General features: G+C 37.0%; 1 protein-coding gene across 1 annotated transcript in view; it reads right to left on the bottom strand.

Annotated features, from left to right (window-relative positions):
• The window catches only part of LOC137035722 (anosmin-1), a 73,449-nt gene that overhangs the window by 35,977 nt on the left and 9,718 nt on the right, over positions 1 to 27,754 (bottom strand). The window contains exons 2-4 of the mRNA XM_067409275.1: positions 26,310 to 26,357; positions 477 to 539; positions 63 to 285 (exon numbers count right to left, since the gene is read on the bottom strand). Coding sequence (XP_067265376.1) covers positions 63 to 285; positions 477 to 539; positions 26,310 to 26,357 — 334 coding nt within the window. The remainder of the gene's footprint in view (positions 1 to 62; positions 286 to 476; positions 540 to 26,309; positions 26,358 to 27,754) is intronic.

Here is a 27,754-nt window from a genome sequence, read left to right as displayed (position 1 = left end):
TTAACCTTTAACCCTTTAGCCACTAACCTGGGTTGATGATGGTGCTGAGAAAGAGTTTGTACCTTTATAGAGGTTCTTCGGGACCTGGCAAGTGTGTCCGCATCCATTGGGACAGCATTTCTTTACAGTCGTGCACTCGGCATCCGTCTCACAGCTCTCCACGCAGGCCGCTGCGAATCCGCTGGCACGCTCCGGTGCCGGACAGTCGCCCTGCTTCAGCGTCTCCACGGAGCGCAGGAACTCGCAGCTCGTGAGGCACTCATAGTGCTTTTTTGGAAAGTGAGTCTGAAATCAGAAGCAGAACAGCATGATTAAAACGAACTGCTAGTCACTGTACGGACGCCAGCTTTGACAGTTTAGGGTGGTTAGCGCAGGGGAAATGTCTTGTTTACACAGAGCCGTGTGACTCATTTGACGAGGGAGGGCGTTTGAGAAGGAAAGAGCCATTAAGAATTTCCATCGCTGCAGTGACGTACCTCACACAAGTCCTGACACTGGTTCTCCTTCAGGTCCCATGATGCCCTGCACGGCTCCAGACACTGGAAGAGAGAAACAAAGAGGAGAAGGGGCGTCAGATTATCAAAATAAAATAATGAAAATCAATAATAAAATCAATAAAAATATAATAAAATCTAAATAAAACTACTATTTAAAATAATTCATAAAAATATAAAATTCAAATACAAAATAAAACACTTTCTAATGATTAACAAAATCATAAAAAATGCAAAAATTAAAATAAATATATTTTAAAATAAATAGAAATCAGAATAAAACACTTACTAATAATTAAATGATAAAAAAGTACATTTAGACATAATACAATAAAATCAATAAAATAAAACGATTACAAATTATTCATTAAATCATAAAAAATAAAATTGAGCAAATCATTTAAAAATAAAAACAATAAAAATCACTAATGATCAATTAATTCATAAAAATACAAAATTAAAACACATTTTTAAATGAAAAGAAATCAAAATAAAACGATTAAATAATGAAAAAAAGTAAATTTAAACAAATAATCCATGCAATCAAAATAAAACATTTTAATTAGATCATAAAAAATGTAAAATTAAGCAAATTATTTTTTGACACAAAAATAATAAAATAAATCACTTACTAATAATTAAATCATAAAAATACATTTAAAAATAAAAGAAATCAAAATAAAACTCATACCAAGAATTAAATAAAAAATAAATGTAAACAAATAATTTTACAATAAAAACTGTTTACTAACAAAATTGTTACTAACAATTCATTAAATCATAAAAAATATTAAATTAAAAAATAGTTTAAAATGAAAAAATGAAAACAATAAAAAACTCACTAATGATCAATTGAATCATACAAATGCAAAATTAAAATAATTTTTTTTTAATGAAAAGAAATCAAAATAAAACACTTTAAACAAAAGTAACTTTAAACAATTAATGCAATGAAAATAAACACTAATAATTTAAAAAAGAATGATTTAATACTAAATAAAATACTAATAATTAAATAATAAAATATTTTTTTGAATTAAAGTCAATCAAAATAAAACATGATTTAGATAATAAAAATATAACTAAAATAATCAGAATCATACGAGTTCAGATTATAATTCATGTTCAACAGGAGGAATCACGAGGGCGAGTAAATGACGGCGAATCACTCGTTCATCCAGTGATTGTGTGTCAGAATCCCTCAGCAGATGTTGCTGATGGGAAATCATTCCTCATACACTTGTAAATCCGAGAGAGACGTCCATCAGAGCCGCAGCAGCGCTGGGTCCGACCCAAACCACACAAGCAGCGCCAACCCAAAGAGCTCAGAGCGCTTCAGCTTCAATCTGCTCACCGAGCACTGACGCTCTCTCTCTTAATGCCTCACAATTCTGAGTTCAAACATCTAAATAGTGAGAAATGCATTTAGAATTGCACAAAAAAGCGGAATTAAGCAAAACAGACGCGTGCAAAACATCAACCAGCATAACAAACAACAGTAACCAGTGCAAACACAGCTTCAAATCCTTCATTTGGACTCATCGTCATCTCTGAAATGCATCGAAAAACAAAGTGATATTGTGAGTAAGTGCGCTGACTCGTTTACGGGGTTTTAATTAGCTCATTAGCGGCGCTGTCGTTATTCTGCGATTGGCAGGCAAACGTTTATCTGCTGTTAGACGTGTGTGAGGACGACTGACATCAGATTCAACATCACATCCACTCACAAACTCTCGTTACCGACTCCAGCTTTAACGGCTTAACGCTGCAGTGATTTACACCAGATCTGTGATCACACGAGTTATTAGAAATAAAACCAAACTTACTTAGTCAACAAATATATATGTGTTTTCTGCCAAAATAAAAGCTCTATATGGTTTAATGGAAATTAAGATAAATATTAGTATTATTCATTTTAATGGTATGCTGTAAAAAAACAACAAAACATTATTATTATTATTACATAAATGTAAAGAAAATTTATTATTAGTAATTTTACTGTTGTACTGTAAAATAAAATAAATATATTAATCATCATTATTATTATTATTAATATTATTACTATTATATTAATGTTTAAAAATGAAGAAATTAAGATAAGCCATAAATATTAGTGTTAGTAATTTTACTGCTGTGATATAAAATAAAATATTATTATTATATTATTAACAATTAAGAAATTAACACTGCCATAAATATTAGTATTAGTAATTTTACTATTTTACTGTTGTACTGTAAAATATAATAATAATAATAATAATAATAATAATAATATATTATTATTATTACTATTATTATTATATTAATATTTAAAAATGAAACAAATATGACAGCCATAAATGTTGATATTAGTAATTTTACTGTTGTACTGTAATATATAGCATTATTAATAATAATAAATAACAACTATTATTATTTATTACTATTGTTATTATTATTATTATTTATTATTAGTGTTTAACTATTAAGAAATTAAGACAGCCATAAATATTAGTATTAATAATATTGTTCAAATTGTTGTACTGTCAAATAGAATAATAATAATAATTATTATTATTATTATTATTATTATTATTATTATTATTGTTGTTGTTATTATTATTATTATTATATTTTCTTTAATACCAGCATTTTATTTTACAGTGAAATATTACATTTAGTTTAAATTTTTTATTTAATGATAATAATAGTAATAATTATTATTATTACTATTATATTCATGTTTAAAAATGAAGAAATTAAGATAAGCCATAAATATTAGTGTTAGTAATTTTACTATTTTACTGTTGTACTGTAAAATAATAATAATTATTATTATTATTTTAATTTTTAAAAATGAAAAAAAATTGACAGCCATAAATGTTGACATTAGTAATTTTACTGTTGTACTGTAAAATATATTATTATTATTATTATTATAGTTTAACAATTAAGAAATTAAGACAGACATAAATATTAATATTAATAATGTTGTTAAAATTGTTGTACTGTAAAATAGAATAATAATTATTATTATTACTATTTTTATTGTTATTAGTATTATTATATTTTTTATTAAATACCAGCATTTTATTTTACGGTGAAATATTGCAACATTTAGTTTAAAATGTTTATTTAATAATAATAATAATAATAATAATAATAATACACTAAAAAATGCTGGGTTGTTTCAACCCAAATTTGGGTCAAATATGGACAAACCCAACCGTTGGGTTAAAAAATGCATTTAAAAATTTAACCCAATGGTTGGGTTTGTCCATTTTGGACCCAAATTTGGGTTGAAACAACCCAGCATTTTTTAGAGTGTAATAATAATAATAATAATAATAATAATAATAAAGTATTTTAAATCGCAATTTTTAATCAGAAAAGGTCCGATTTTTACCGACTGACTCACTAAAGAGTCAATTTAGATTGAACTGATTCATTAAAGAAAACCAGTTCAAATGCAAACAGGCAAGTTCTCATTTCTAGCAGAACATAAATGGATAAATGTACATTTACTATAGAAATATCCAAGATATCTTCAGGTTTTCCATGATTTACACTTTTTATCTGCACAAGATAAAGAGAAAACTCTCTCTCTCTCTTACATTCAATTTGAGTTTCTATTCCTGTTCTGGGAAGCCCCGCCCACCGTGAAATCTCATTGGATCAAATCCTGCTCCACATATAAAACATCAAATACCTTCCTATTGGCTGATTTTCTATTTGTCTAAACTCTCAAGAAACTCAATCTCCAAAAAAAGCGTGTTTTTTAATTTCATACTGGCAGAAAAACTGAATATAATGCAAGTCTTCAGCAGAACATCCTGCAGCTCCAGTCAAGCGTCAGCGAGAAATGCAGCGGTTTGTTTGTTTTAGCTGGTTGTGTTTGTCCTCTGTTGCTATGTGTCCTTTCTCTTGGACTTCTTCTGCTCGGCTAAACAGAAACAGATCATTTCATTCACCTTCATTAACATGTGGGAAGCTGAACGCTGCTTTGTGAGAGCAGAAAGAAACTGTCTGAGCGGGGTTAACGCCGACACCAGCGGCTGATTTCACAAAAACACAGAGAGAGATTGATGCCGCTTCACACGTAACGACAAGAGCCTACAGGAAAAAACCTGGAAAAATAAATGTGACACAGGCGACAGCTGAGGTAATACAAACTACAGGGAAAAGAGTGTGGAAAAAGTTTTTGTTGGAGTCAATGGAGCGTGAGACACAAACGAATGAAAGAAGAAACTCTATAGAGCAGGTGTGATTGATCTACAGGGTGTGTGTGTGACTGAACAAACACTCAACTGCTTCAGATCATATGAGGAATATTACTAGGAAACAAAGAACAGTAGTATAAAAACGAGTAAATATCTAAGCACTGAGACTGAACTGAACAGCATTAGATCAGTAAACCATCTGAAGAGAAACACCATCTCACAGAAAACAACAGTGTGTGTGTGTGTGTGTGTGTGTGTGTGTGTGTGTGTGTGTGTGTGTGTGTGTGTGTGTGTGTGTGTGTGTGTGTGTGTGTGTGTGTGTGTAGGCAGTCGGGACACACTTCATCTGAATGAATCAAACCTCTGAGACAGTCGACAAACACAAACACATCTGACATCATCAGTGGTGAGGGTCACTCTGAGATGACATCATGGGTCACGCGGGGTTAATCAGAGATACTCGTTACTGCCGGAGAGAAAGTGTTCAGAAGAAACACAAAACCAGCCTGATAATCTTAATGATGAGCCTGAGTGAACGACACCCTTTCTTTCTCTTTCTTTATTTCTTTCTATCTAGTTGGGCAAACATTTAACCCAATCAGTGGGTTAAAACAGCCCATCTGCTGGGTTAAAACAGCCCAAACGCTGGGTTAAAACAGCCCATCTGCTGGGTTAAAACAGCCCATTTGCTGGGTTAAAAAAGCCCAAACGCTGGGTTAAAACAGCCCATCTGCTGGGTTAAAACAGCCCATCTGCTGGGTTAAAACAGCCCAACCGCTGGGTTAAAACAGCCCAACCGCTGGGTTAAAAACAACCCAACCGCTGGGTTAAAACAACCCAACCGCTGGGTTAAAACAGCCCAAACGCTGGGTTAAAACAGCCCAAACGCTGGGTTAAAACAGCCCAAACGCTGGGTTAAAACAGCCCAAACGCTGGGTTAAAACAGCCCAAACGCTGGGTTAAAACAGCCCAAACGCTGGGTTAAAACAGCCCAAACGCTGGGTTAAAACAGCCCAAACGCTGGGTTAAAACAGCCCAAACGCTGGGTTAAAACAGCCCAAACGCTGGGTTAAAACAGCCCAAACGCTGGGTTAAAAAAGCCCATCTGCTGGGTTAAAAAAGCCCAAACGCTGGGTTAAAACAGCCCATTCGCTGGGTTAAAACAGCCCATTCGCTGGGTTAAAACAGCCCATTCGCTGGGTTAAAACAGCCCATTTGCTGGGTTAAAACAGCCCATTCGCTGGGTTAAAACAGCCCATTCGCTGGTTTAAAACAGCCCATTCGCTGGTTTAAAACAGCCCATTCGCTGGTTTAAAACAGCCCATTCGCTGGTTTAAAACAGCCCATTCGCTGGTTTAAAACAGCCCATTCGCTGGTTTAAAACAGCCCATTCGCTGGTTTAAAACAGCCCATTCGCTGGGTTAAAACAGCCCATTCGCTGGGTTAAAACAACCCATTCGCTGGGTTAAAACAACCCATCTGCTGGGTTAAAACAACCCATCTGCTGGGTTAAAACAGCCCAAACGCTGGGTTAAAACAGCCCAAACGCTGGGTTAAAACAGCCCAAACGCTGGGTTAAAACAGCCCAAACGCTGGGTTAAAACAGCCCAAACGCTGGGTTAAAACAGCCCAAACGCTGGGTTAAAACAGCCCAAACGCTGGGTTAAAACAGCCCAAACGCTGGGTTAAAACAGCCCAAACGCTGGGTTAAAACAGCCCAAACGCTGGGTTAAAACAGCCCAAACGCTGGGTTAAAACAGCCCAAACGCTGGGTTAAAACAGCCCAAACGCTAGGTTAAAACAGCCCAAACGCTGGTTTAAAACAGCCCATACGCTGGGTTAAAACAGCCCATTCGCTGGGTTAAAACAACCCATTCGCTGGGTTAAAACAACCCATCTGCTGGGTTAAAACAACCCATCTGCTGGGTTAAAACAGCCCAAACGCTGGGTTAAAACAGCCCAAACGCTGGGTTAAAACAGCCCAAACGCTGGGTTAAAACAGCCCAAACGCTGGGTTAAAACAGCCCAAACGCTGGGTTAAAACAGCCCAAACGCTGGGTTAAAACAGCCCAAACGCTGGGTTAAAACAGCCCAAACGCTGGGTTAAAACAGCCCAAACGCTGGGTTAAAACAGCCCAAACGCTGGGTTAAAACAGCCCAAACGCTGGGTTAAAACAGCCCAAACGCTAGGTTAAAACAGCCCAAACGCTGGGTTAAAACAGCCCAAACGCTGGGTTAAAACAGCCCAAACGCTGGGTTAAAACAGCCCAAACGCTGGGTTAAAACAGCCCAAACGCTGGGTTAAAACAGCCCAAACGCTGGGTTAAAACAGCCCAAACGCTGGGTTAAAACAGCCCAAACGCTGGGTTAAAACAGCCCAAACGCTGGGTTAAAACAGCCCAAACGCTAGGTTAAAACAGCCCATTCGCTGGGTTAAAACAGCCCATTCGCTGGTTTAAAACAGCCCATTTGCTGGTTTAAAACAGCCCATTTGCTGGTTTAAAACAGCCCGAACGCTGGGTTAAAAAAGCCCAAACGCTGGGTTAAAACAGCCCAATCGCTGGGTTAAAACAGCCCATTCGCTGGGTTAAAACAGCCCATTCGCTGGGTTAAAACAGCCCATTCGCTGGGTTAAAACAGCCCATTCGCTGGGTTAAAACAGCCCATTCGCTGGGTTAAAACAGCCCGAACGCTGGGTTAAAAAAGCCCAAACGCTGGGTTAAAACAGCCCAATCGCTGGGTTAAAACAGCCCATTCGCTGGGTTAAAACAGCCCATTCGCTGGGTTAAAAAAGCCCAAACGCTGGGTTAAAACAGCCCATTCGCTGGGTTAAAACAGCCCATTCGCTGGGTTAAAACAGCCCGAACGCTGGGTTAAAAAAGCCCGAACGCTGGGTTAAAACAGCCCATTCGCTGGGTTAAAACAGCCCATTCGCTGGGTTAAAACAGCCCATTCGCTGGGTTAAAAAAGCCCAAACGCTGGGTTAAAACAGCCCAATCGCTGGGTTAAAACAGCCCATTCGCTGGGTTAAAACAGCCCATTCGCTGGGTTAAAACAGCCCATTCGCTGGGTTAAAAAAGCCCAAACGCTGGGTTAAAACAGCCCAATCGCTGGGTTAAAACAGCCCAATCGCTGGGTTAAAACAGCCCATTCGCTGGGTTAAAACAGCCCAATCGCTGGGTTAAAACAGCCCATTCGCTGGTTTAAAACAGCCCATTCGCTGGTTTAAAACAGCCCATTTGCTGGTTTAAAACAGCCCATTTGCTGGTTTAAAACAGCCCATTTGCTGGTTTAAAACAGCCCATTTGCTGGTTTAAAACAGCCCGAACGCTGGGTTAAAACAGCCCGAACGCTGGGTTAAAACAGCCCAAACGCTGGGTTAAAACAGCCCAAACGCTGGGTTAAAACAGCCCAATCGCTGGGTTAAAACAGCCCATTCGCTGGGTTAAAACAGCCCATTCGCTGGTTTAAAACAGCCCATTTGCTGGTTTAAAACAGCCCGAACGCTGGGTTAAAAAAGCCCAAACGCTGGGTTAAAACAGCCCAATCGCTGGGTTAAAACAGCCCATTCGCTGGGTTAAAACAGCCCATTCGCTGGGTTAAAAAAGCCCAAACGCTGGGTTAAAACAGCCCAATCGCTGGGTTAAAACAGCCCATTCGCTGGGTTAAAACAGCCCATTCGCTGGGTTAAAACAGCCCATTCGCTGGGTTAAAAAAGCCCAAACGCTGGGTTAAAACAGCCCAATCGCTGGGTTAAAACAGCCCATTCGCTGGGTTAAAACAGCCCAATCGCTGGGTTAAAACAGCCCATTCGCTGGGTTAAAACAGCCCATTCGCTGGTTTAAAACAGCCCATTTGCTGGTTTAAAACAGCCCATTTGCTGGTTTAAAACAGCCCATTTGCTGGTTTAAAACAGCCCGAACGCTGGGTTAAAACAGCCCGAACGCTGGGTTAAAACAGCCCATTTGCTGGTTTAAAACAGCCCGAACGCTGGGTTAAAAAAGCCCAAAAGCTGGGTTAAAACAGCCCAATCGCTGGGTTAAAACAGCCCATTCGCTGGGTTAAAACAGCCCATTTGCTGGTTTAAAACAGCCCGAACGCTGGGTTAAAACAGCCCAATCGCTGGGTTAAAACAGCCCAATCGCTGGGTTAAAACAGCCCATTCGCTGGGTTAAAACAGCCCATTTGCTGGTTTAAAACAGCCCATTTGCTGGTTTAAAACAGCCCATTTGCTGGGTTAAAACAGCCCAAACGCTGGGTTAAAACAGCCCAAACGCTGGGTTAAAACAGCCCAATCGCTGGGTTAAAACAGCCCATTCGCTGGGTTAAAACAGCCCAAACGCTGGGTTAAAACAGCCCAATCGCTGGGTTAAAACAGCCCGAACGCTGGGTTAAAACAGCCCGAACGCTGGGTTAAAACAGCCCGAACGCTGGGTTAAAACAGCCCATTCGCTGGGTTAAAACAGCCCATTCGCTGGGTTAAAACAGCCCATTCGCTGGTTTAAAACAGCCCGAACGCTGGGTTAAAACAGCCCATTCGCTGGGTTAAAACAACCCATTTGCTGGGTTAAAACAGCCCAAACGCTGGGTTAAAACAGCCCAATCGCTGGGTTAAAACAGCCCATTCGCTGGGTTAAAACAGCCCATTTGCTGGTTTAAAACAGCCCGAACGCTGGGTTAAAACAGCCCGAACGCTGGGTTAAAACAGCCCGAACGCTGGGTTAAAACAGCCCAAACGCTGGGTTAAAACAGCCCAAACGCTGGGTTAAAACAGCCCAATCGCTGGGTTAAAACAGCCCATTCGCTGGGTTAAAACAGCCCAAACGCTGGGTTAAAACAGCCCAATCGCTGGGTTAAAACAGCCCGAACGCTGGGTTAAAACAGCCCGAACGCTGGGTTAAAACAGCCCATTCGCTGGGTTAAAACAGCCCATTCGCTGGTTTAAAACAGCCCATTCGCTGGTTTAAAACAGCCCATTCGCTGGGTTAAAACAGCCCATTCGCTGGGTTAAAACAACCCATTTGCTGGGTTAAAACAGCCCATTCGCTGGGTTAAAACAGCCCATTCGCTGGGTTAAAACAGCCCATTCGCTGGGTTAAAACAACCCATTCGCTGGGTTAAAACAGCCCATTCGCTGGGTTAAAACAGCCCATTCGCTGGGTTAAAACAGCCCATTCGCTGGGTTAAAACAACCCAAAGCTGGATTTGTCCATTTTCAACCCAACTTTGGTTGTTTTTAACCCAGCATTTTTTAGAGTGAAATGTTTGGAATAGGGTTTTTTGTATTGTTTTAAGTCTCTTCTGCTCACTAAAGCTGAATTCATTTGATCAAAAATACAGTAAAATAGTGAAATATTATTCCAATGTAAATCCGCTGTTTTCTATGTGAATATATAGTAAAGTGAAATTTATTCCTGTGATCAAAGCTGAATTTTCAGCATCATTACTCCAGTCTTCAGTGTCACATGATCCTTCAGAAATCATTCTGATATGATGATTTGATGCTCATATTTTAAAACAGCTCATATTTTTGTGGAAACAGTCATAGATTTTATTTTTCAGGATTCTTTGATGAATAGAAAGTTCAGCATTTATAACAGAATCTTTTGGAACATTATAAATGTCTTTATGGTCACTTTGATTAATTTAAAGCATCATTGATGAATAAAAACAACAACAACAACATGAACTTATTCTATTTTCAGCAAACGTGTCCAAAGCCACAGGATCATTTCATCTTGAAGACAAAACAAAACTAAACCCTTAACATTCCCACTCAGGAGATAAAGGAGCGCTAACAAACAACACGACCAACACCACAGAGTATCAAAGACAGACGCTGTGAAATATCATTTAAATTATTGATCTAAACGCAGCGAGAAGCCAACAACAAAAGACCCCGATGCATATCCAGCCAACATAAATTATACATGCGGTTCACAATCAGATGCGCCTGCGTTATTTATGAGCCGAGGAAACGGAGCGGCCGGATCGAGCTTCGTCTGCGCTGGAATGTAATAGTGCTGCGCTTTAATACTGCATGAGGCTCCAGACGCTCGCTGACAGACGCCGTTCTGAAATAAACGCCTCTTAAATATGACCTACATCTGTGAGTGCGCACCGGACTGACTAATAATTTCTCTGTCCTTCAAGAAAAAGGCAAGGTTTGTCCATAAGCACTCTATTACACTAACAGTCAAATGTGTGGAATAATCAAGATTTCTGAAAGTTTTTTATTGGTTTTATTTGATCCAAAATACAGTAAAAATTCTGAAATATTTTTACAGTTTAAAACATATGATTTCTATTTTAATATACTTTAAAATCTAATTTATTCCTGTGATCAAAGCTGAATTTTCAGCATCATTACTCCAGTCTTCAGTGTCACATCAACATTTTTTCCACACAGTCTTCAAATACATTTAATATTTGCATTTAAAAAGGAACTAATTGAGGTGAAAAGTTTATCAAAAGGGGTAAAAAGAAAAATTAAGCATCTAAAGCATATAAAAACAAACAGGAATCAGCCTAAAAGCTTCACATTCATGTGTCATTGAGCGCTAATAAAGCGAGTGAAGATGGACCCTGTAACTCAAGCTCGATTAATCTTTCCTCTCTAAGCTCAGTTTACAAATCATGACCCGACGCCTCGACGGGACGCATCCATCAGAACAGGGTCAGATCTGAGATAACGTCCTGAATGAAGGAGCCGCTCTGGAGGTCCCTGTCGCCGGGCGAATATCTGATTTACCGTATATGGTGCTGATGGAGAAACACCTGCGAGGAAAAACACCGGAGTCACATGAGGCACTCGTGGTTCTTCTCAGTCTTACATGGTCTAAAACAAACATTAAACTGCAAAAATATTCAGTTTTAATCAGTATTTTGGGCCTTTTCCAATCAAAGATATTCTTAGTTACTTAAAATGCAAAATGCTTTTTCTTGTTTTAAGCATAAATCTAATGAAACAATTTGTGATGTCACAGAGGAAATATTACACAAGCTGAAGCAAAAGTTGCCTTTTTATTATTAGCATTTTATTTTGATGAAATATTAGGAAAATAAACATTAAATTATGTAAACAAAAGATGCCAATTGATTTTCAGCAAAAAAATTGATGAAAGTTTAAGTAAAAAACATTAAATTATGAACAATTATTTTAAAAAGCATATTATATGAGTTGCCTTTTGATTTTTAGCAATTTATTTTAATGAAAGATTAAGTAAAACCATTAAACTATGAAAGATTATTAAGAGAAAACATTATGTAAGTTGTAAACAAAAGTCGCTATTTGATTTAACAATTTATTAGATGAAAAGATTAAGAGAAATTTTCTTTTATTTTTAGCTATTTATTTTGATGAAACATTAAGTAAAACTAATTAAATTATGAAAGATTATTGAGAAAAAAAAACATACGTTGTAAACAAAAGTAGCCTTTTTATTATTATCAATATAATAATTTATTTTAATGAAAGATTAAGTAAAAAACAATAAATTATGAAAGATTATTAAGAAAAAAACATTATATAAGTTGTAAACAAAAGTTGCAATTTATTTAGATGAAAGATTAATATAAAAAAATATTACATAAATTGCTTTTTTATATTTTTAGCAATTTATTTTGGTGAAACATTAAGTAAAACCATTAAATTATGAAAGATTATTAAGAAAAATACATTATATAAGTTGTAAACAAAAGTTGCATTTCATTACTAGCAATTTAATAATTTATTTTAATTAAAGATTTAGTAAAAATCATTAAATTATGAAAGATTATTAAGAAAAATATTAAGTAGTGAACAAAAGTTGTTGTTTTTTATTTTTAGCATTTTATTTTGATGAAAAATTAAGTAAAACCAATAAATTATGAAAGATTAAGAAAAATACATTATATAAGTTGTAAACAAAAGTTGCATTTCATTACTAGCAATTTAATAATTTATTTTAATTAAAGATTTAATAAAAATCATTAAATTATGAAAGATTATTAAGAACAATATGATAATACAATAAGTTGTAAGCAAAAGTTGCTTTTTTTTATTTTTAGCTATTTATTTTGATGAAATATTAAGTAAAGCCAATAAATTATGAAAGAATATTATGAAAAAAAAACATAAGTTGTAAACAAAAGTTGCCTTTTAATTTAACAATTTATTTAGAAGAATGATTAAGATAATTTTTATTTTTAGCAATTTATTTTGATGATAAAGTATAATAAATAATAATATATAATAATGTATTATTATTATTATTATTATTAAAAATAATAATAACATAATTATAATAAAAAAATAATATTAAGAAAAAAATAATCAGAATCCATCCTGCTTCGAAGCGCTCGAGCATTTAAAGCCACATACGACAAAACTGCAGCAAACGATTATAATAAACAGAACAATATCGTATGATATCATGTGGACACTAATATAGTTCATTATACACAAGAAAATATATTGGTGTAGAAACAATTTTCACTCAGATTTTGCTTGCAAATGACAAAAAACAGCAAGTAACAATTAAATTAAACATGAAATTTAGAAAAACTGTAGAAAAAAAAAAAAAAAGTAGAAAAACTGAGTAACCTTTATTTACAACTTGGCCCTAAAACCAGGAACATGAAGTAAAGTACGAGTGATTCATTTAAACAAGATGTAGATCTTTTAAACAGAGGGTTTTGGTCATCAGGAAACAGATTAGCAGGACTAACGAAGGGTTTAGTAATGACTAATGACTTGTGCTCTGACAGACTCCAGAACTCACGGCTCCTCTTAATGCATCCTCCGCAAAGAAGGGCGAAGAAAAGATGCATCTGTCAGTAAACTCAGTGCAACACGCTTTGAGCCCAATAAACGACAGCGGGAAAACACTGAGGGTTATTAATCGAGCGCCGGCACATCTGTCCACTGATAAGAGGACAGGCCGCTTCCGTCCAGCGCTGTCAAACAACCGTCACTGTTTATCACTCCGAGAGGATTTTACAAGCTGCTCTGATTATGATAATCCCTCAGGACCGGGAGAAAATTAAAAATCTGAGCTGAAGGCCGCGCTATCATGACAGCTGTGAGGAACGTCATTACTGCCAAACCGCTGTTTATTTACACCACCGAGTCCGACAGCGACGAAATGTAAACCTGGAAACTGATTCTGAAACATTCAGAGCAGAGAAACACTTTAAAGTAAAAGGAAGAAGAAGTACAAAACTGAATTATTTCCACCAAATCACAGGTAGTTTGCATTAAAATTTGCATATTGCGTAAAATGTAAACAGGCAACTAGATGAAAACATGGTTCAACTTTATAGTTTGATTAGTTTAAAATGTCTCTACAAATGTATCTTTCAAACGTTTGGGGTCGGTAATGTTTTTGAAAGTCTCTTGTGCTCACCAAGTCTGCATTTATTTGATTAAAAATACAGTAGAAATTCTGAAATATTTTTAGAATTTAATATATCTGTTTTCTATGTGAATATATAGTAAAGTGAAATTTATTCCAGTGATCAAAGCTGAATTTTCAGCATCATTACTCCAGTCTTCAGTGTCACATGATCCTTCAGAAATCATTCTGATATGATGATTTGATGCTCAAGAAACATTTATGATTATTATCAATGTTGAAAACAGTCATATTTTTGTGGAAACCGTCATATATTTTATTTTTCAGGATTCTTTAATGAATAGAAAGTTCAAAAGAACAGCATTTATACATCACTGTAATAATATAATAAAATATAGCTGCAAGCAGCAGTTATAGGGGTTCTAGCGCTTTAAGGCCTTTAAGCACATTCGTAAAATGGTATTATGTTTTCATTAGCAAGCCTGTATCAACTTTTGATCAGAGATGGAAAAGACCGTTTACAGTAAATGCAGGCAATTTACCATAGGAAAAATATAATTTTTTACAACTTTTTAACAGTTATAGCCCCACCTATATGGACAAATCTCCATAAAAGTATGCATACTTCTTTTGCCGCATGTGCTCACGCAATGATCCACAGTTTTGAGTTTTCATTTAGGAGTGATAGGCTTTTAGGAAGACTTGGCCATGCCAGTTTTTTAAATGACCCTGCTATAGCTATCCAAAGGCCAAAGTTCAACATTTTGTTTTGATTAACTATTGAGCTAAAAGTTGAGCTAAAAACTGAGGAATGGTAAATAATCTCCAATATTTAACAAATGATTCTGTGGACAGCGGCGGTCCTAGAGGCAAAGTTGCTCAGAATGAGTAGTTCTACCATGTGGTGTGAATGTTGTGGGCGTGTGCGTAAAAAGTGCGATACACAATCGTTTACGCATGTGAAAAACGTGAAGGCCGATTTCTTTTGAATTTCTCACAGGCCTCTAGGGTCGTGAGTCAAACAGGTCCACCGAGATTCGTTTAGATTGTTCTCCGTTAACCTTGTCTGATAGCTGCTCAAAATTCATTGGCCGATGGCAGACATGTTTTTTGACATACGTCAGTGTCCACAGAGACAGTCGTGGCCCCTCGGATGAAGACACTGCATGCCAATTTCCAAGTCATTTGGCCTAACGGTGAAGCAGTTATAGCTGTTTTCAGGTTTTTTTTTATGTTATAGCACCACCAAGTGGCCAGTTGCAGCATCCTTTTTCACTCGACCACAGAATTAGTTTTTACATAGATGTGCCAATTTTGGTGAAAATATCTCATTCCGTTCACAAGTTATAGCCATTTTAGTAAAAGTGGCTCCGCCCACTTTGAAAGTTTTGGCGTCCCTTAGAGACCGTGAATCAAGATACGTCAATGTCCTCATAGACAATCATGGCACCTCGGACGAAGACACTGTATGCCAATGTTCAAGTCATTTAGACTAACAAGGACTTTTTTCCAGAGAATCTTGCTGCACTGGTTTGGTTCTGATCGGGCCAAAAACCTAGGACTAGTTCACCAAAGTTGTTTTTTGAAATAATCTCCAATATTTAACGAACGATTCGACGGACAGCAACGGTCCTAGAGGCAAAGTTGCTCAGAATGAGGAGTTATACCATGTGGTACGAAAGAAAAACACAAAGGCGCCCCCCAGTGGAAGATTCCCTTCGAATTTCTTTTGAATTTCTGTCAAACAGGCTCAGTGAGTTTTGTTCCGATCAGCCTCCGTTAACCTCGTCTGATAGCTGCTCAAAATTCATTGGTCAATGGCGGACATGTTTTTTGAGACACGTCAACGTCCTCATAGACAGTCATGACACCTCGGACGAAGACACTACATGCCTATTTTTAAGTCGATCGGACTAATGGTGAAGTAGTTATAGCCATTTTTATTTTATTTTTCTGTTATAGCGCCACAAAGTGGCCAGTCGAGACATCCTTTTTCACATGACCACAGAATGAGCTCCTACATAGGTGTACCAAATTTGGTGAAAATATCTCATTCCATTCACGAGTTATTGCCATTTTAGTAAAAGTGGCTCCGCCCACTTCAAATGTTTTGGCATCCCTTAGAGGCCGTGAATTGAAATTTAAAGGTTTTTTTGATAATTATTGACAATCAGACTCCGGAAAAAGTTTCAGCGCTACGTTCTTGAACCCCTAAAAATAAAATATAAAAAAAAATGGTAATAATATAAAATTTTGCACCACTGCTGTCACCAAATGGAATCACAAAAATGGAGTCAGTGTTTTACTAATTCCCCCAAAATCCACCTATTACGACACACTTCACAAAAGTATTTTAACATCCAAACAATGCAATCACCTTCAGAGATGAGTCTGACGATTTCAACTTCCCCACATTTCCATTAAAAAACAAGAATTCTAGTGAACATTGTGAATATTACTTTTGCATTTGACATTGTTTTACCATTTTCAGAATCCTGAAATCACAACAGAGTTTCTAAAAGCAACATTTAATTGGATGAAAAGACAGACTTTCCTTTTTCTGATGCAGCACAATGAGCGTGAAAGCGTGTGAACGTCTGGATGCGTGTGCGTCTGGCCACATATTCTCTCCTCACAGCCGCTCTTTTACGCCGCTGTTGTGCCACCCACCATGATGAGTAATGAGTTGAGCAGATAGCAGACAGAAGCCCATCAAACTTAACAGCCATGTCCCATCAGGGCATCTCCTGCTGGGTCCTGACCAGCCCTCGCCACACACATACAGCACAGACGCCACAGCGGGAAACTCATATCAGGAAGCAAATAAAGACACTCATTCGCCCGTTTACGCAAACTGGGAGAGTAGAAGGAATTTTGCAATACAGAGAAACAGAAAACTGACTGTCAACAGTGGGAATAATTCAGATCTGCTGCTAACCAAGTCTGCATTTATTTGATCAAAAATACAGTAAAAATTGTGTAATAATCTAAAACAGCTGTTTTCTAGGTGAATGTATAGTAAAATTTAATTTATTCACGTGATCAAAGTTGAATTTTCAGCATCATGTGACACTGAAGACTGGAGAAATGATGCTGAAAATTCAGCTTTGATCACAGGATATAAATTAAATTTTACTACATATTCACATGGGAAACATATATTTTAAATTATAATAATATTTCACAATTTTTACTGTATTTTTGATCAAATAAATGCAGCCTTGGTGTGCAGAAGAGACTGTTTACAAATTATTACAAACTTTTGAGCGGTTGTGTATGATTTAAGTGAATGATGAGCAATATGCACTTTATATATAATACTATCACAGTTCATATAACTATAAGGTAAAAGTGCTCGATGTACTAGAGAAAGCGAGTGTTTCTGTCCTCTGAAGGATGATGTCCTTCATGCTCACGTTGAGCGAGGTGTTGCTGTAACTCATCTGGTTTACGTGTCCAACAAAAGGAGCTTTGAAGTCCTTCCTGAAGACCAAAACCTCCACCATAAAACCAACAGTGAGTCATTAACTGATTCAAACCAAAAGTTCACAATGTTATTGCAGGACGGCATTGGATAAATATCATTTTGTCAGGTTAGATAATCATTTACACCCCTTTATTTAAATCTCTCTACTTAACCGTACTTAAACGCCATATTTGTAGTTTTTAACACTTCATGTTTGTAGTTCTAATTGAATACTCGTCCAACACGCAATGGATCATGGGCAATATTAGTGTGTGCACGGATTCAAAACGGGAAAAGTAGAACATCTTTGGAATCTCACTATGATTGGGACACTAGTTCTAATACTATTTAGGATGGATAGCATGTGAATTGGAACATGAGTTCAATACTGATTTGTGATTCTTCTGAGCTGATTCTTTTAATGAGTCATTCATTCATTCGTGACTCGAACTACACACTGGTCCGCTTTTTTGTTTGTTCAGACAATGCAATAGAATATTGGTTGTCTTTATAATATGACTTTGTGGTGCATATTATTTACACTCCAGTACTTTTCACAGAATTAAACGGCTCTGAATCTTCTTGATTCCCATCCCTAATCATGATCATACAGAATCAGATCACATGAAAACCCAAACTGAACTGCTGCAGCAACTGACCTGGAAAAGCACTCCATTGAAAAGTCAGACTCATTTCTACCCTGTGAAAAGGAGGTGGTGCTGGTGGAGGTCTTAAAAGCATCTCGCCCTTTTCCCAGGATTCTTGTTAGCCACAAAAACGTAATCTCCGATCTTAAAGGAATGGCACAGGCATGCAATCTTACCCAGAAACACAACAAACACCTTAGGATGCTTTTCTATTTAAAAACATGTTTCAACAAAAGCAATGCATCTAAACAACTCAATCAATGCATGCTTTTGGCTGCACAATAAATCGTGTTTTAATCGTTCAACTAATTAAACATAATTGTATGCAATATTTTCCCGCCGGTTGTTTATCATGAAAACACAAGCTTTCAGGCTTGTGGTTGCCAGATGTCAAGTGTTTAAATCCCTCAATCAGAGCTTTTCTCTTGTATATGAATATGTGAATGCATGTAACACAAAACAAATTCAAATTTTGTGTTGTTGTTTTAATAGAAAAAGTTTATTAATATAAAGTTAATATAAGGAATTTCACTGGTTAAGCTTTTGAGAAAAATGCTGGGTTGTTTTTTACAATCCCAAAGTTGGGTTCAGCCTGCTGGGTAATTTTATTGCGTTATTTTTTATATTTTAACCCAGGTGCTGGGTCATTTTTAATGTCAATGAACCCCGTCACATACCTTCCCAGTGCTGGGTCAAAGTAACCCAATGTTGAGTAGTCTGTGCCAAACCGGTTAAAACTGGAACTTAACGGTCATTTTGTTTTCTGTTCTGAGAGAAAACTTCCTGAATGAAATTAAGGTTTGTATTACATTGTATTCCCATCAAATTATTACTGTACGAAAAGAAAAACGTCTGTAGTCTCACATTTGACCTTTTTTGTTTACATGTACGCTGCAGTCTGCTTGGAACGCTAGTCTTCTACAAACGCAGCACACACCGGATCCACAAGCACAAGGTAACAATGTTTTTATGTAATTTTTCAAAAATGAACATATAAGATTGCAATTTAATGAACTGGAACAGTCTACTAATACCAGTCTTCTTTCCACAGATTCCCATTGGCTGCTGTTTCTGACTTAGCAATTAAAAAATACTGTATATGAACTGTTTCTGTTGTGTTCTGTCTAATATTTACCCAGCGCTGGATTGCCAAATAACCCAAAATGGTTGTTTTTAACCCAGCATGTTTTAGAGTGAAGCTTTTTCTTGTACCAGTTTTCGGAACGTAACGATTGTGTTCATTTCTATCATGAATATCATACATTGGAAAAGTAACATTCTCTTGATTTGTGCTTAATGTGGAAAAGCAATTATTCTGATGAAATGTTAAAATAAATTTCTAAAATGACAATTATTTATATATATATATATTTATATTATATACAATCTACAAAATGCTGGGTTAAAAACAACCCAAGTTGGACACAAAATGGACAAACCCAGTGATTGGATGGTTTTAGCCTAGCGACTGGGTCATTTTAACCCAGCGATTGGGTCGTTTTAACCCCGCGATTGGGTCATTTTAACCCAGTGATTGGATCGTTTTAACCCAGCGAATGGGTTGTTTTAACTCAGCGATTGGATCGTTTTAACCCAACGATTGGATCGTTTTAACCCAGCGAATGGGTTGTTTTAGGCCAGCGACTGGGTCTTTTAACCCAACGATTGGATCGTTTTAACCCAGCGAATGGGTTGTTTTAGGCCAGCGAATGGGTTGTTTTAGGCCAGCGACTGGGTCTTTTAACCCAGCGATTGGATCGTTTTAACCCAGCGAGTGGGTTGTTTTAACCCAGCGATTGGATCGTTTTAACCCAGCGAGTGGGTTGTTTTAACCCAGCGATTGGGTTGTTTTAACCCAACGAATGGTTGTTTTAACTCCGCGATTGGGTTGTTTTAACCCAGCGAATGGTTGTTTTAACCCAGCGAATGGGTTGTTTTAACCCAGCGATTGGGTTGTTTTAACCCAGCGATTGGGTTGTTTTAACCCAGCGATTGGGTTTTTTTTAACCCAGCGGTTGGATTGTTTTAGGCCAGCGACTGGGTCTTTTAACCCAGTGAATGGATCGTTTTAACCCAGCGACTGGGTTGTTTTAACCCAATGAATGGTTGTTTTAACCCAATGAATGGTTGTTTTAACCCAGCGAATGGGTTGTTTTAGCCCAGCGACTGGGTCTTAATTTAAAAATTACTGTATTGTTGCTTAAAATGAATTCAAAATTTAATTTAATTTAATTAATAATTTAAATAAATAATAATTAAACAATACATATTTATTAAATATTTATTGTTTATTAATAAATGTTTTGATTATGTTTTGATTATTTATTATTATTAATGTTGTCTCTAGTAAAGTGTCTGATTTTTACTTTCCAACATATTTTGGGTTCATTTGTGTGCCATATAGCAATTTTTAAACAATAGTTGAGTTAAATAAAACTATCCAGCAGTTTAAGTAAACATTTAACCCAACTGCTGTGTTAAAATAATTGCTGGGTGTGTTCAATTTGTGTCCAACTTGGGTTGTTTTTAACTCAGCATTTTTTTGGAGTGTATATACATTTTTATATATATATATTATATATAATATATTTTATATATAATATACACATATAATTGTCATTTTAGAAATTTCTTTTTACATTTCATCAGAATTATTGCTTTTCCACATTAAGCACAAATGAAGAGAATGTCACTATTCCAATATATATATTACTATGTATATGTGTATATTATATATATAATTGTAAATTGTTTTAAAATATTTCTCTGTAATTACTTAAATTTATATTGTTAAAAAAGCTCAAAAGCAAAACTTTCCAATTCTTTCAGCAATAAGAATTTCTCATGAAACCACGTCCAAGACAAATATCACAACAAAACCAAAAGAATGAAAAAGTCAAATCAACGTTTCAAAAGTCATAAACAATCATTTCAGCATCAAGTATGTGAATAGTCCTGTCCAGCCGAATAATAAACTCCATTTCTAAAAAAACACACTGTATTGAGTCTATTTTCGAGAGCGAGTTTGGCATTGCCGCTTATTTGCAAAGCAAATCAACTCTTGGAAGTCTGACCCTTGTGAGCGACTCAAACTGCTTTTCAGCTCCTCGTTTCCACCCACTTTCGCTTGAACAAGCACCCAGAAGTTGTCAAACTTTCTTGGCGTGTGAAGGCCGAAGTGGTCACACGAAAGATAAAGAAAAGAAACACAAAAAGGCCTGACAAAGGCCCGCGGGTGTGAATGGAGGGTGATGGTGATGCTGTGGCATGCTAATGAAGCTCTAATACTCACAAATGCAGGGCAGCGGGGTTAATTATCATAACAACGGGGGGCTTCTGGAGATGGACACTTCGCAGGAGACGGCCAAGACTGTCCTTCTCCGATGAAGAGCGAAGCGCGGATGGGTCTGAGAGGTCACTTCATCTTTGTTTAAATAATTAACCCACCTTTGCTTGACTGTTGTCGGAGGAGCGACACCACGGCGAGCCGCTCTAGAGGACAGAACGAACCGGCAATCGGTCGGAGCTTTGCTTTTGTTTGTGTCTGCGGTGACTCGGAGGAAAAGCTCAACAGGTTGAACAGAGCTATTCACAAACACACAAACACACACACTGTATGAACAATGCTCTGTGTGGGTCCTGCTTTGTGTTGTGAAGACTTTACAAACAGATCACTTCATTAAGAGGAGATGAGCGGCTCTAACCCGCCGGTAACATCTGAAACACACAAACACTCACTTCAGCACTTACACAACATCACAGACATCGATCACAGTTCAGCGCTGAAGCAGATCAACTCCAAACCAACAACATCGACCGCCTGTTTGTGTGATGGCTGTGCAGAAATCTCTTTCTTTCTCTGTCCATCCATCCGTTTGTTCAGCTATATATCCGTCTGTCTGTCCGTTCGTCCATCTATCCTTCTATCCGTCCATCCATCCATCCATCCATCCATCCGTCGATCTGTCCATCCATCCATCCATCCATCCATCCATCCATCCATCCATCCATCCATCTGTCATCCATCCATCCATCCGTACATCCATCCATCTGTACATCCATCCATCCATCCATCCATCCATCTGTACATCCATCCATCCATCCATCTGTACATCCATCCATCCATCCATCCATCTGTACATCCATCCATCCATCCATCCATCCATCCATCCGTCCATCCATCCATCCATCTGTACATCCATCCATCCATCCATCCGTCCATCCATCCATCCATCTGTACATCCATCCATCCATCCATCCATCCATCTGTACATCCATCCATCCATCCATCCATCCATCCATCCATCTGTACATCCATCCATCCATCTGTACATCCATCCATCCATCCATCCGTCCATCCATCCATCCATCTGTACATCCATCCATCCATCCGTACATCCATCCATCCATCCATCCATCCATCCATCCATCCATCTGTACATCCATCCATCCATCCATCTGTACATCCATCCGTACATCCATCCATCCATCTGTACATCCATCCATCCATCCATCTGTACATCCATCCATCCATCCATCCATCCATCCATCCGTCCTTCCATCTGTCCATCCATCCATCCATCCATCCATCCATCCATCCATCCATCCATCCATCCATCCATCTGTCATCCATCCATCCATCCATCCATCTGTCATCCATCCATCCATCCATCTGTACATCCATCCATCTGTACATCCATCCATCCATCCATCCATCCATCCATCCATCCATCCATCCGTCCATCCGTCCTTCCATCCATCCATCCATCCATCCATCCGTCCTTCCATCCATCCATCCATCCGTCCTTCCATCCATCCATCCATCCATCCGTCCTTCCATCTGTCCATCCATCCTTCCATCATCCATCCATCCATCCATCTATCTGTCCATCCGTCCATCATCCATCCTTCCATCCATTCGTCGATCTGTCCATCCATCCATCCGTCCATCCATCCATCTGTACATCCATCCATCCATCCATCCGTCCTTCCATCTGTCCATCCATCCGTCCATCATCCATCCATCCATCCATCTATCTGTCCATCCGTCCATCATCCATCCTTCCATCCATTCGTCGATCTGTCCATCCATCCATCCGTCCATCCATCCATCCATCCATCTGTCATCCATCCTTCCATCCATCCATCCATCCATCTGTCCATCCATCCATCCGTCCATCCATCCGTCGATCTGTCCATCCATCCATCCGTCCATCATCCATCCATCCATCCATCTGTTGATCTGTCCATCCATCCATCAGTCCATCATCCATCCGTCCATCCATCCATCCGTCCATCCATCCATCCATCTATCTATCTATCCATAAAACTTCAAGCCTTTTTAAGTTTCAATCTTAGTTTCCATTGTTTTTCTAGCTATGACAGTTATATGAATTTCTTTGAATTTCAATTCATTTTAATTCTACTTCCTTCCATTCCCAAAACCAGAACTGCACTTCTGCATCCTGTTTTCTACATTCAAATTCAAATCCAGGAACTGAATTCAACTCTGAATGGCGCACAACTCTGCAGCGTTTAAACACAGCTAGATGATCGATTATAGCGGCACAGAGCACGTTTTAAAAACTCAAACTATCAACTCGACACAACATCTCAAGACACGAAACAGCGAAACATGATGCAACAGGCAAAAAACGTTCATCTGACGCATGTGTACTTTGACTAACACATAAAATTAGCACAGACTGAACTCAGTCCTTTGGCCTCGTCCCACCCACAGAACGACAACATATGCATTACTAATTACCATTATAAAAAACATGATTTTGAAGTAAGCCTGACAGATAACTAGCAACAGAAACACACTCAGTCAAAGCATGGCATGATCTCCTCACGGGCGTCAAGAGTTTTTCTGACTCTCAGAGATGAAGAGGGCCAGTTGTAATGGGAACGCCCAACGCTCAGACACGCAAACAGCCAAATCCTTCTTTAACACAGCAGCTCTTGATGAATGACTGGGGACAGCGCCGTTGCCAAGATCCAACACTGGCCAACTCCATGGAAAGGAAAAGAGCAGGTCTTTTGTTGCATTCTAGCGCAAAAACAAAGCGGCTTTGCTTTTAAAGCGCAGTGTATCTCCTTTTGAAGCCCTCTGACATCCTCATTACCTCTTGTGAAGCAAAATGAATTTGTGTTTTGCCTTGTTAATGTCTGTTCTTCTTGGCTGAACTTCACTCGTCACGCGATTTCACGACAATGAACTTTGGGAACACTTTACAATAAGGTCTCATTTGTAAACATTGGTTAATGCATTAGCTAACAACAATAACAGTGACCAAAGCATTTATTAACATTAGTTAGAAAAGTGCATTAACTAATGTATGAAATGTTTCCTCAACAGTGCTAAAACATGGCATTTCAATATTTCATCTATTAATAAAATAACAGTTTTGTACCTTATTTAAAATACGGTGCTTATGTAAACTGCATGAGAGACTCAAAATGAAGTTTTCTGTTCATCAAATATTATCAAACTGGGATTTGGATCAAGCAAGCAAATTTTGCTCATCCTCTGCTCTTCCTTCATCATTTCTGACGCCGTCTCGTATAACCACTGTTGTGTGAACGAGCGTCATGCATGATGCCTTCCTGTGAATGATTCAACACAGGACACGTCTGTACCATCAGCGTTTGATTCAGACCCCTACAGGGACTCAATATTACGGTTACCATAGTAAACTGTAGAGTATGCATCACATTTACACATGCTAGATACAGGGAATCACTTAAACACGTTGTTTAAATACTTTCATCTTATTTTTTAAACTTGAAAAATGTAAGAACTTGCCATTTTTCTTGCCTTACAGAAATAAGATGCATAAATACTTTAACCTTACTTTTTTAAACTTGAAGACTTTTGAATATTTTAAACATCACTATTTTTAAATATTCTTGCATTACACTAATTAGATGTTTAAACACTTTACCGTTACTTTTTTGAACTTGTAAAATTTATAAATACTTAAAATAAATTTTTTTTTTCTTGCATTACCATAACGAGATGCATAAATAACTTTAGTAAACTTGTAATCTTACAGTTATTTTAATAAAATATCACTGTTATTTCTTGCATTGCATTAACAAGATGTTTTTTTCACCTTACTTTTTTAAACTAAAAATTACGAATATTTAAATAAAACACTATTTTTCTTGCATTAAAGTAATGAGATACATAAATACTTTAACCTTACTTTTTAAAACTTATAAACTTTTGAATATTTAAACATCACAATTTTTTAAATATTACAAATAAACATTACAATAATTACATGTTTTAACACTTTAACTACTTGTTTGAACGTGTATAATGTATGAATATTTGAATAAATAATGTTTTCTTGCATTGCAGTAATGAGATGCACAAATTCATTAACCTTACTTTTTAAAACTTCTACAATTTATGAATATTTAAATAAAAGACTATTTTTCTTGCATTACAGTAATGAGATGCATAAATAATTTAGCCTTACTTTTTAAACTTGAGTGATTTATGAATATTTAAATAAAACATTTTTTTCATGCTTTACAGTAATGAGACTCATAAATATTTTAACCTTACTTTTTAAACTTGTAAATATTTTAATATTTAAACATCACTATTTTTAAATATTCTTGCATTACAATAATGAGAAGTTTAAATACTTCAACCATACTTTTTTAAACTTGTAAAATGTACAAATATTTAAATAAAACAGTATTTTTTCTTACATTACAGTAATAAGATGCATAAATACTTTCACCTTACTTTTTTAAACTTGTAAAATTTATGAACATTTTAATAAAATGTCACTATTTCTTGCATTATATTAATGAGATGCACAAATACGTTAAACTTACTTTTTAAAAATGTGTAAAATCTACAAATATTTAAACAAAACTGTTTTTTTCTTGCAATGCAACTTCAAAATTTATGAAGATTTAAATAAAACATCACTATTTTTCTTGCATTGCAGTAATGAGAATGACCTTTTTTGCATTACAAAAATAACAGAGTGAAAATATGCATAAAGATCTTGCAAAAAATTTGTAATACTCCCAAAATAAGACTCAATTCTTATTATACAGAGTGTTTTTTGTCTTTCGTAATCCCTTCCTTATTTCTCGTACAACTACAACCCAGACAGTTTTCACAAGATTGACAGATTTACCTTTGAGCACTGCTTGTGATTCTGACACCACACCAATGATCCATTGCTCTGAAATGAGAAGAGAGACATAATAAAAACACTGCAAATCACATCAGACATGAAACATTCAAACTGAAGTGAATCAGTTCATTTCAATGAATCGATTCAAAGATTCATTTGCACCATCACTCCAAAAAACACCATGCCTGACTAAAAATATTCCACTAACTACAGCTTCAAATGAAGGGATGTGAATCAGGGCTTTGTTCCCTTTCCCAAAAGCATCTGAACGGGCAAACTTTACGGGTCTGCAAACCAAAAGTCTGCTTAAGTTCAATGTCAAGTTCAAAGGATTCTGGAACAATGTAATCCAGTGGAAATTCCCTGTGAAACCTTGGGAAACAACTTATCGTTACAGGACTTAATTTGCCATCCAGTACCGTAGGGTGTTGCGCACTTGATGTCAAGGATAATGGTCAACTAGCTTCAAAGAGTGGAACAGAAGATGGAACCAAAGCAAATGCAGAACATGTGAAATGTCAAGAACGGTTGTGATGCTGCTATAATGGAGCGTAAGCGTGTGTCTTCAATCAGAGTCATTAAACCAGCGCAGCATGAAACGTTTTAGCAATTCTACAGGATCTAGTACAGATATGTTAATTGGATCACCTTTATTAAGACTGTAAATCAAACACTATTAGCTTCACCTCATGAGCTGGAGAGGCTTCAAACCAAAACAAATCATCAACATTTGTGAGGAAATCTATGGGGATTCGAGGTCATGTGTTGTTGTGAATACAGTCACTGTATGCTTAAATAAATCCCAGCTCCACCGATACATTTCATCCCTCGGACGCTCGCGGGATGTTGACCCAGCTGTTGCTGCTCCGTGTCCCTGACCTCCGACAGATAATTATAGGTCAGCGCCGTAACCCCGGCTTAGTTCGGAGCGAAGGGTATTCCTGGACGGTTTCCTTTGGGTTTCAGAGCTCACGGATTGAGAATGGCTTTGCTAAAGCATCGGTGGAGGATTCACACCGCCAGATCAACTGTGATCCGTCAAGGAAACTCATCCACGGGAACTAGGCACAACATCGTCTTTAGAGATAAACTGTACATTTACATCATGTTGGCGCTTTTATCCAAAGCAGCTTTCCATGGAGCAGCATGAGCACTCTGACACACAGCCAACCAGAGTCAAACATCTGAGAAACATCTGAGGAACATCTGAGAAACATCTGAGGACGGATGAGATACTGATGTAACAAACACAACACTTCAAATTTAAAGACAGAATGATAGAATGATAGACAGATGGATAGATAGATGGATAGAACAATAGAATTATAGAGATAGATGGATAGACAGACAGACAGATAGATAGAACGATAGATAGATAGAACGATAGATAGATAGAACGATAGATAGATAGAACGATAGATAGATAGAACGATAGATAGATAGAC

Source organism: Chanodichthys erythropterus, chromosome 14 (genome assembly GCF_024489055.1).
Source record: "Chanodichthys erythropterus isolate Z2021 chromosome 14, ASM2448905v1, whole genome shotgun sequence".
In the NCBI taxonomy this organism is placed as follows: Eukaryota; Metazoa; Chordata; class Actinopteri; order Cypriniformes; family Xenocyprididae; genus Chanodichthys; species Chanodichthys erythropterus.
Note: the sequence above shows the minus strand (reverse complement) of the source record. Positions and strands in the feature narration are given on the sequence as shown.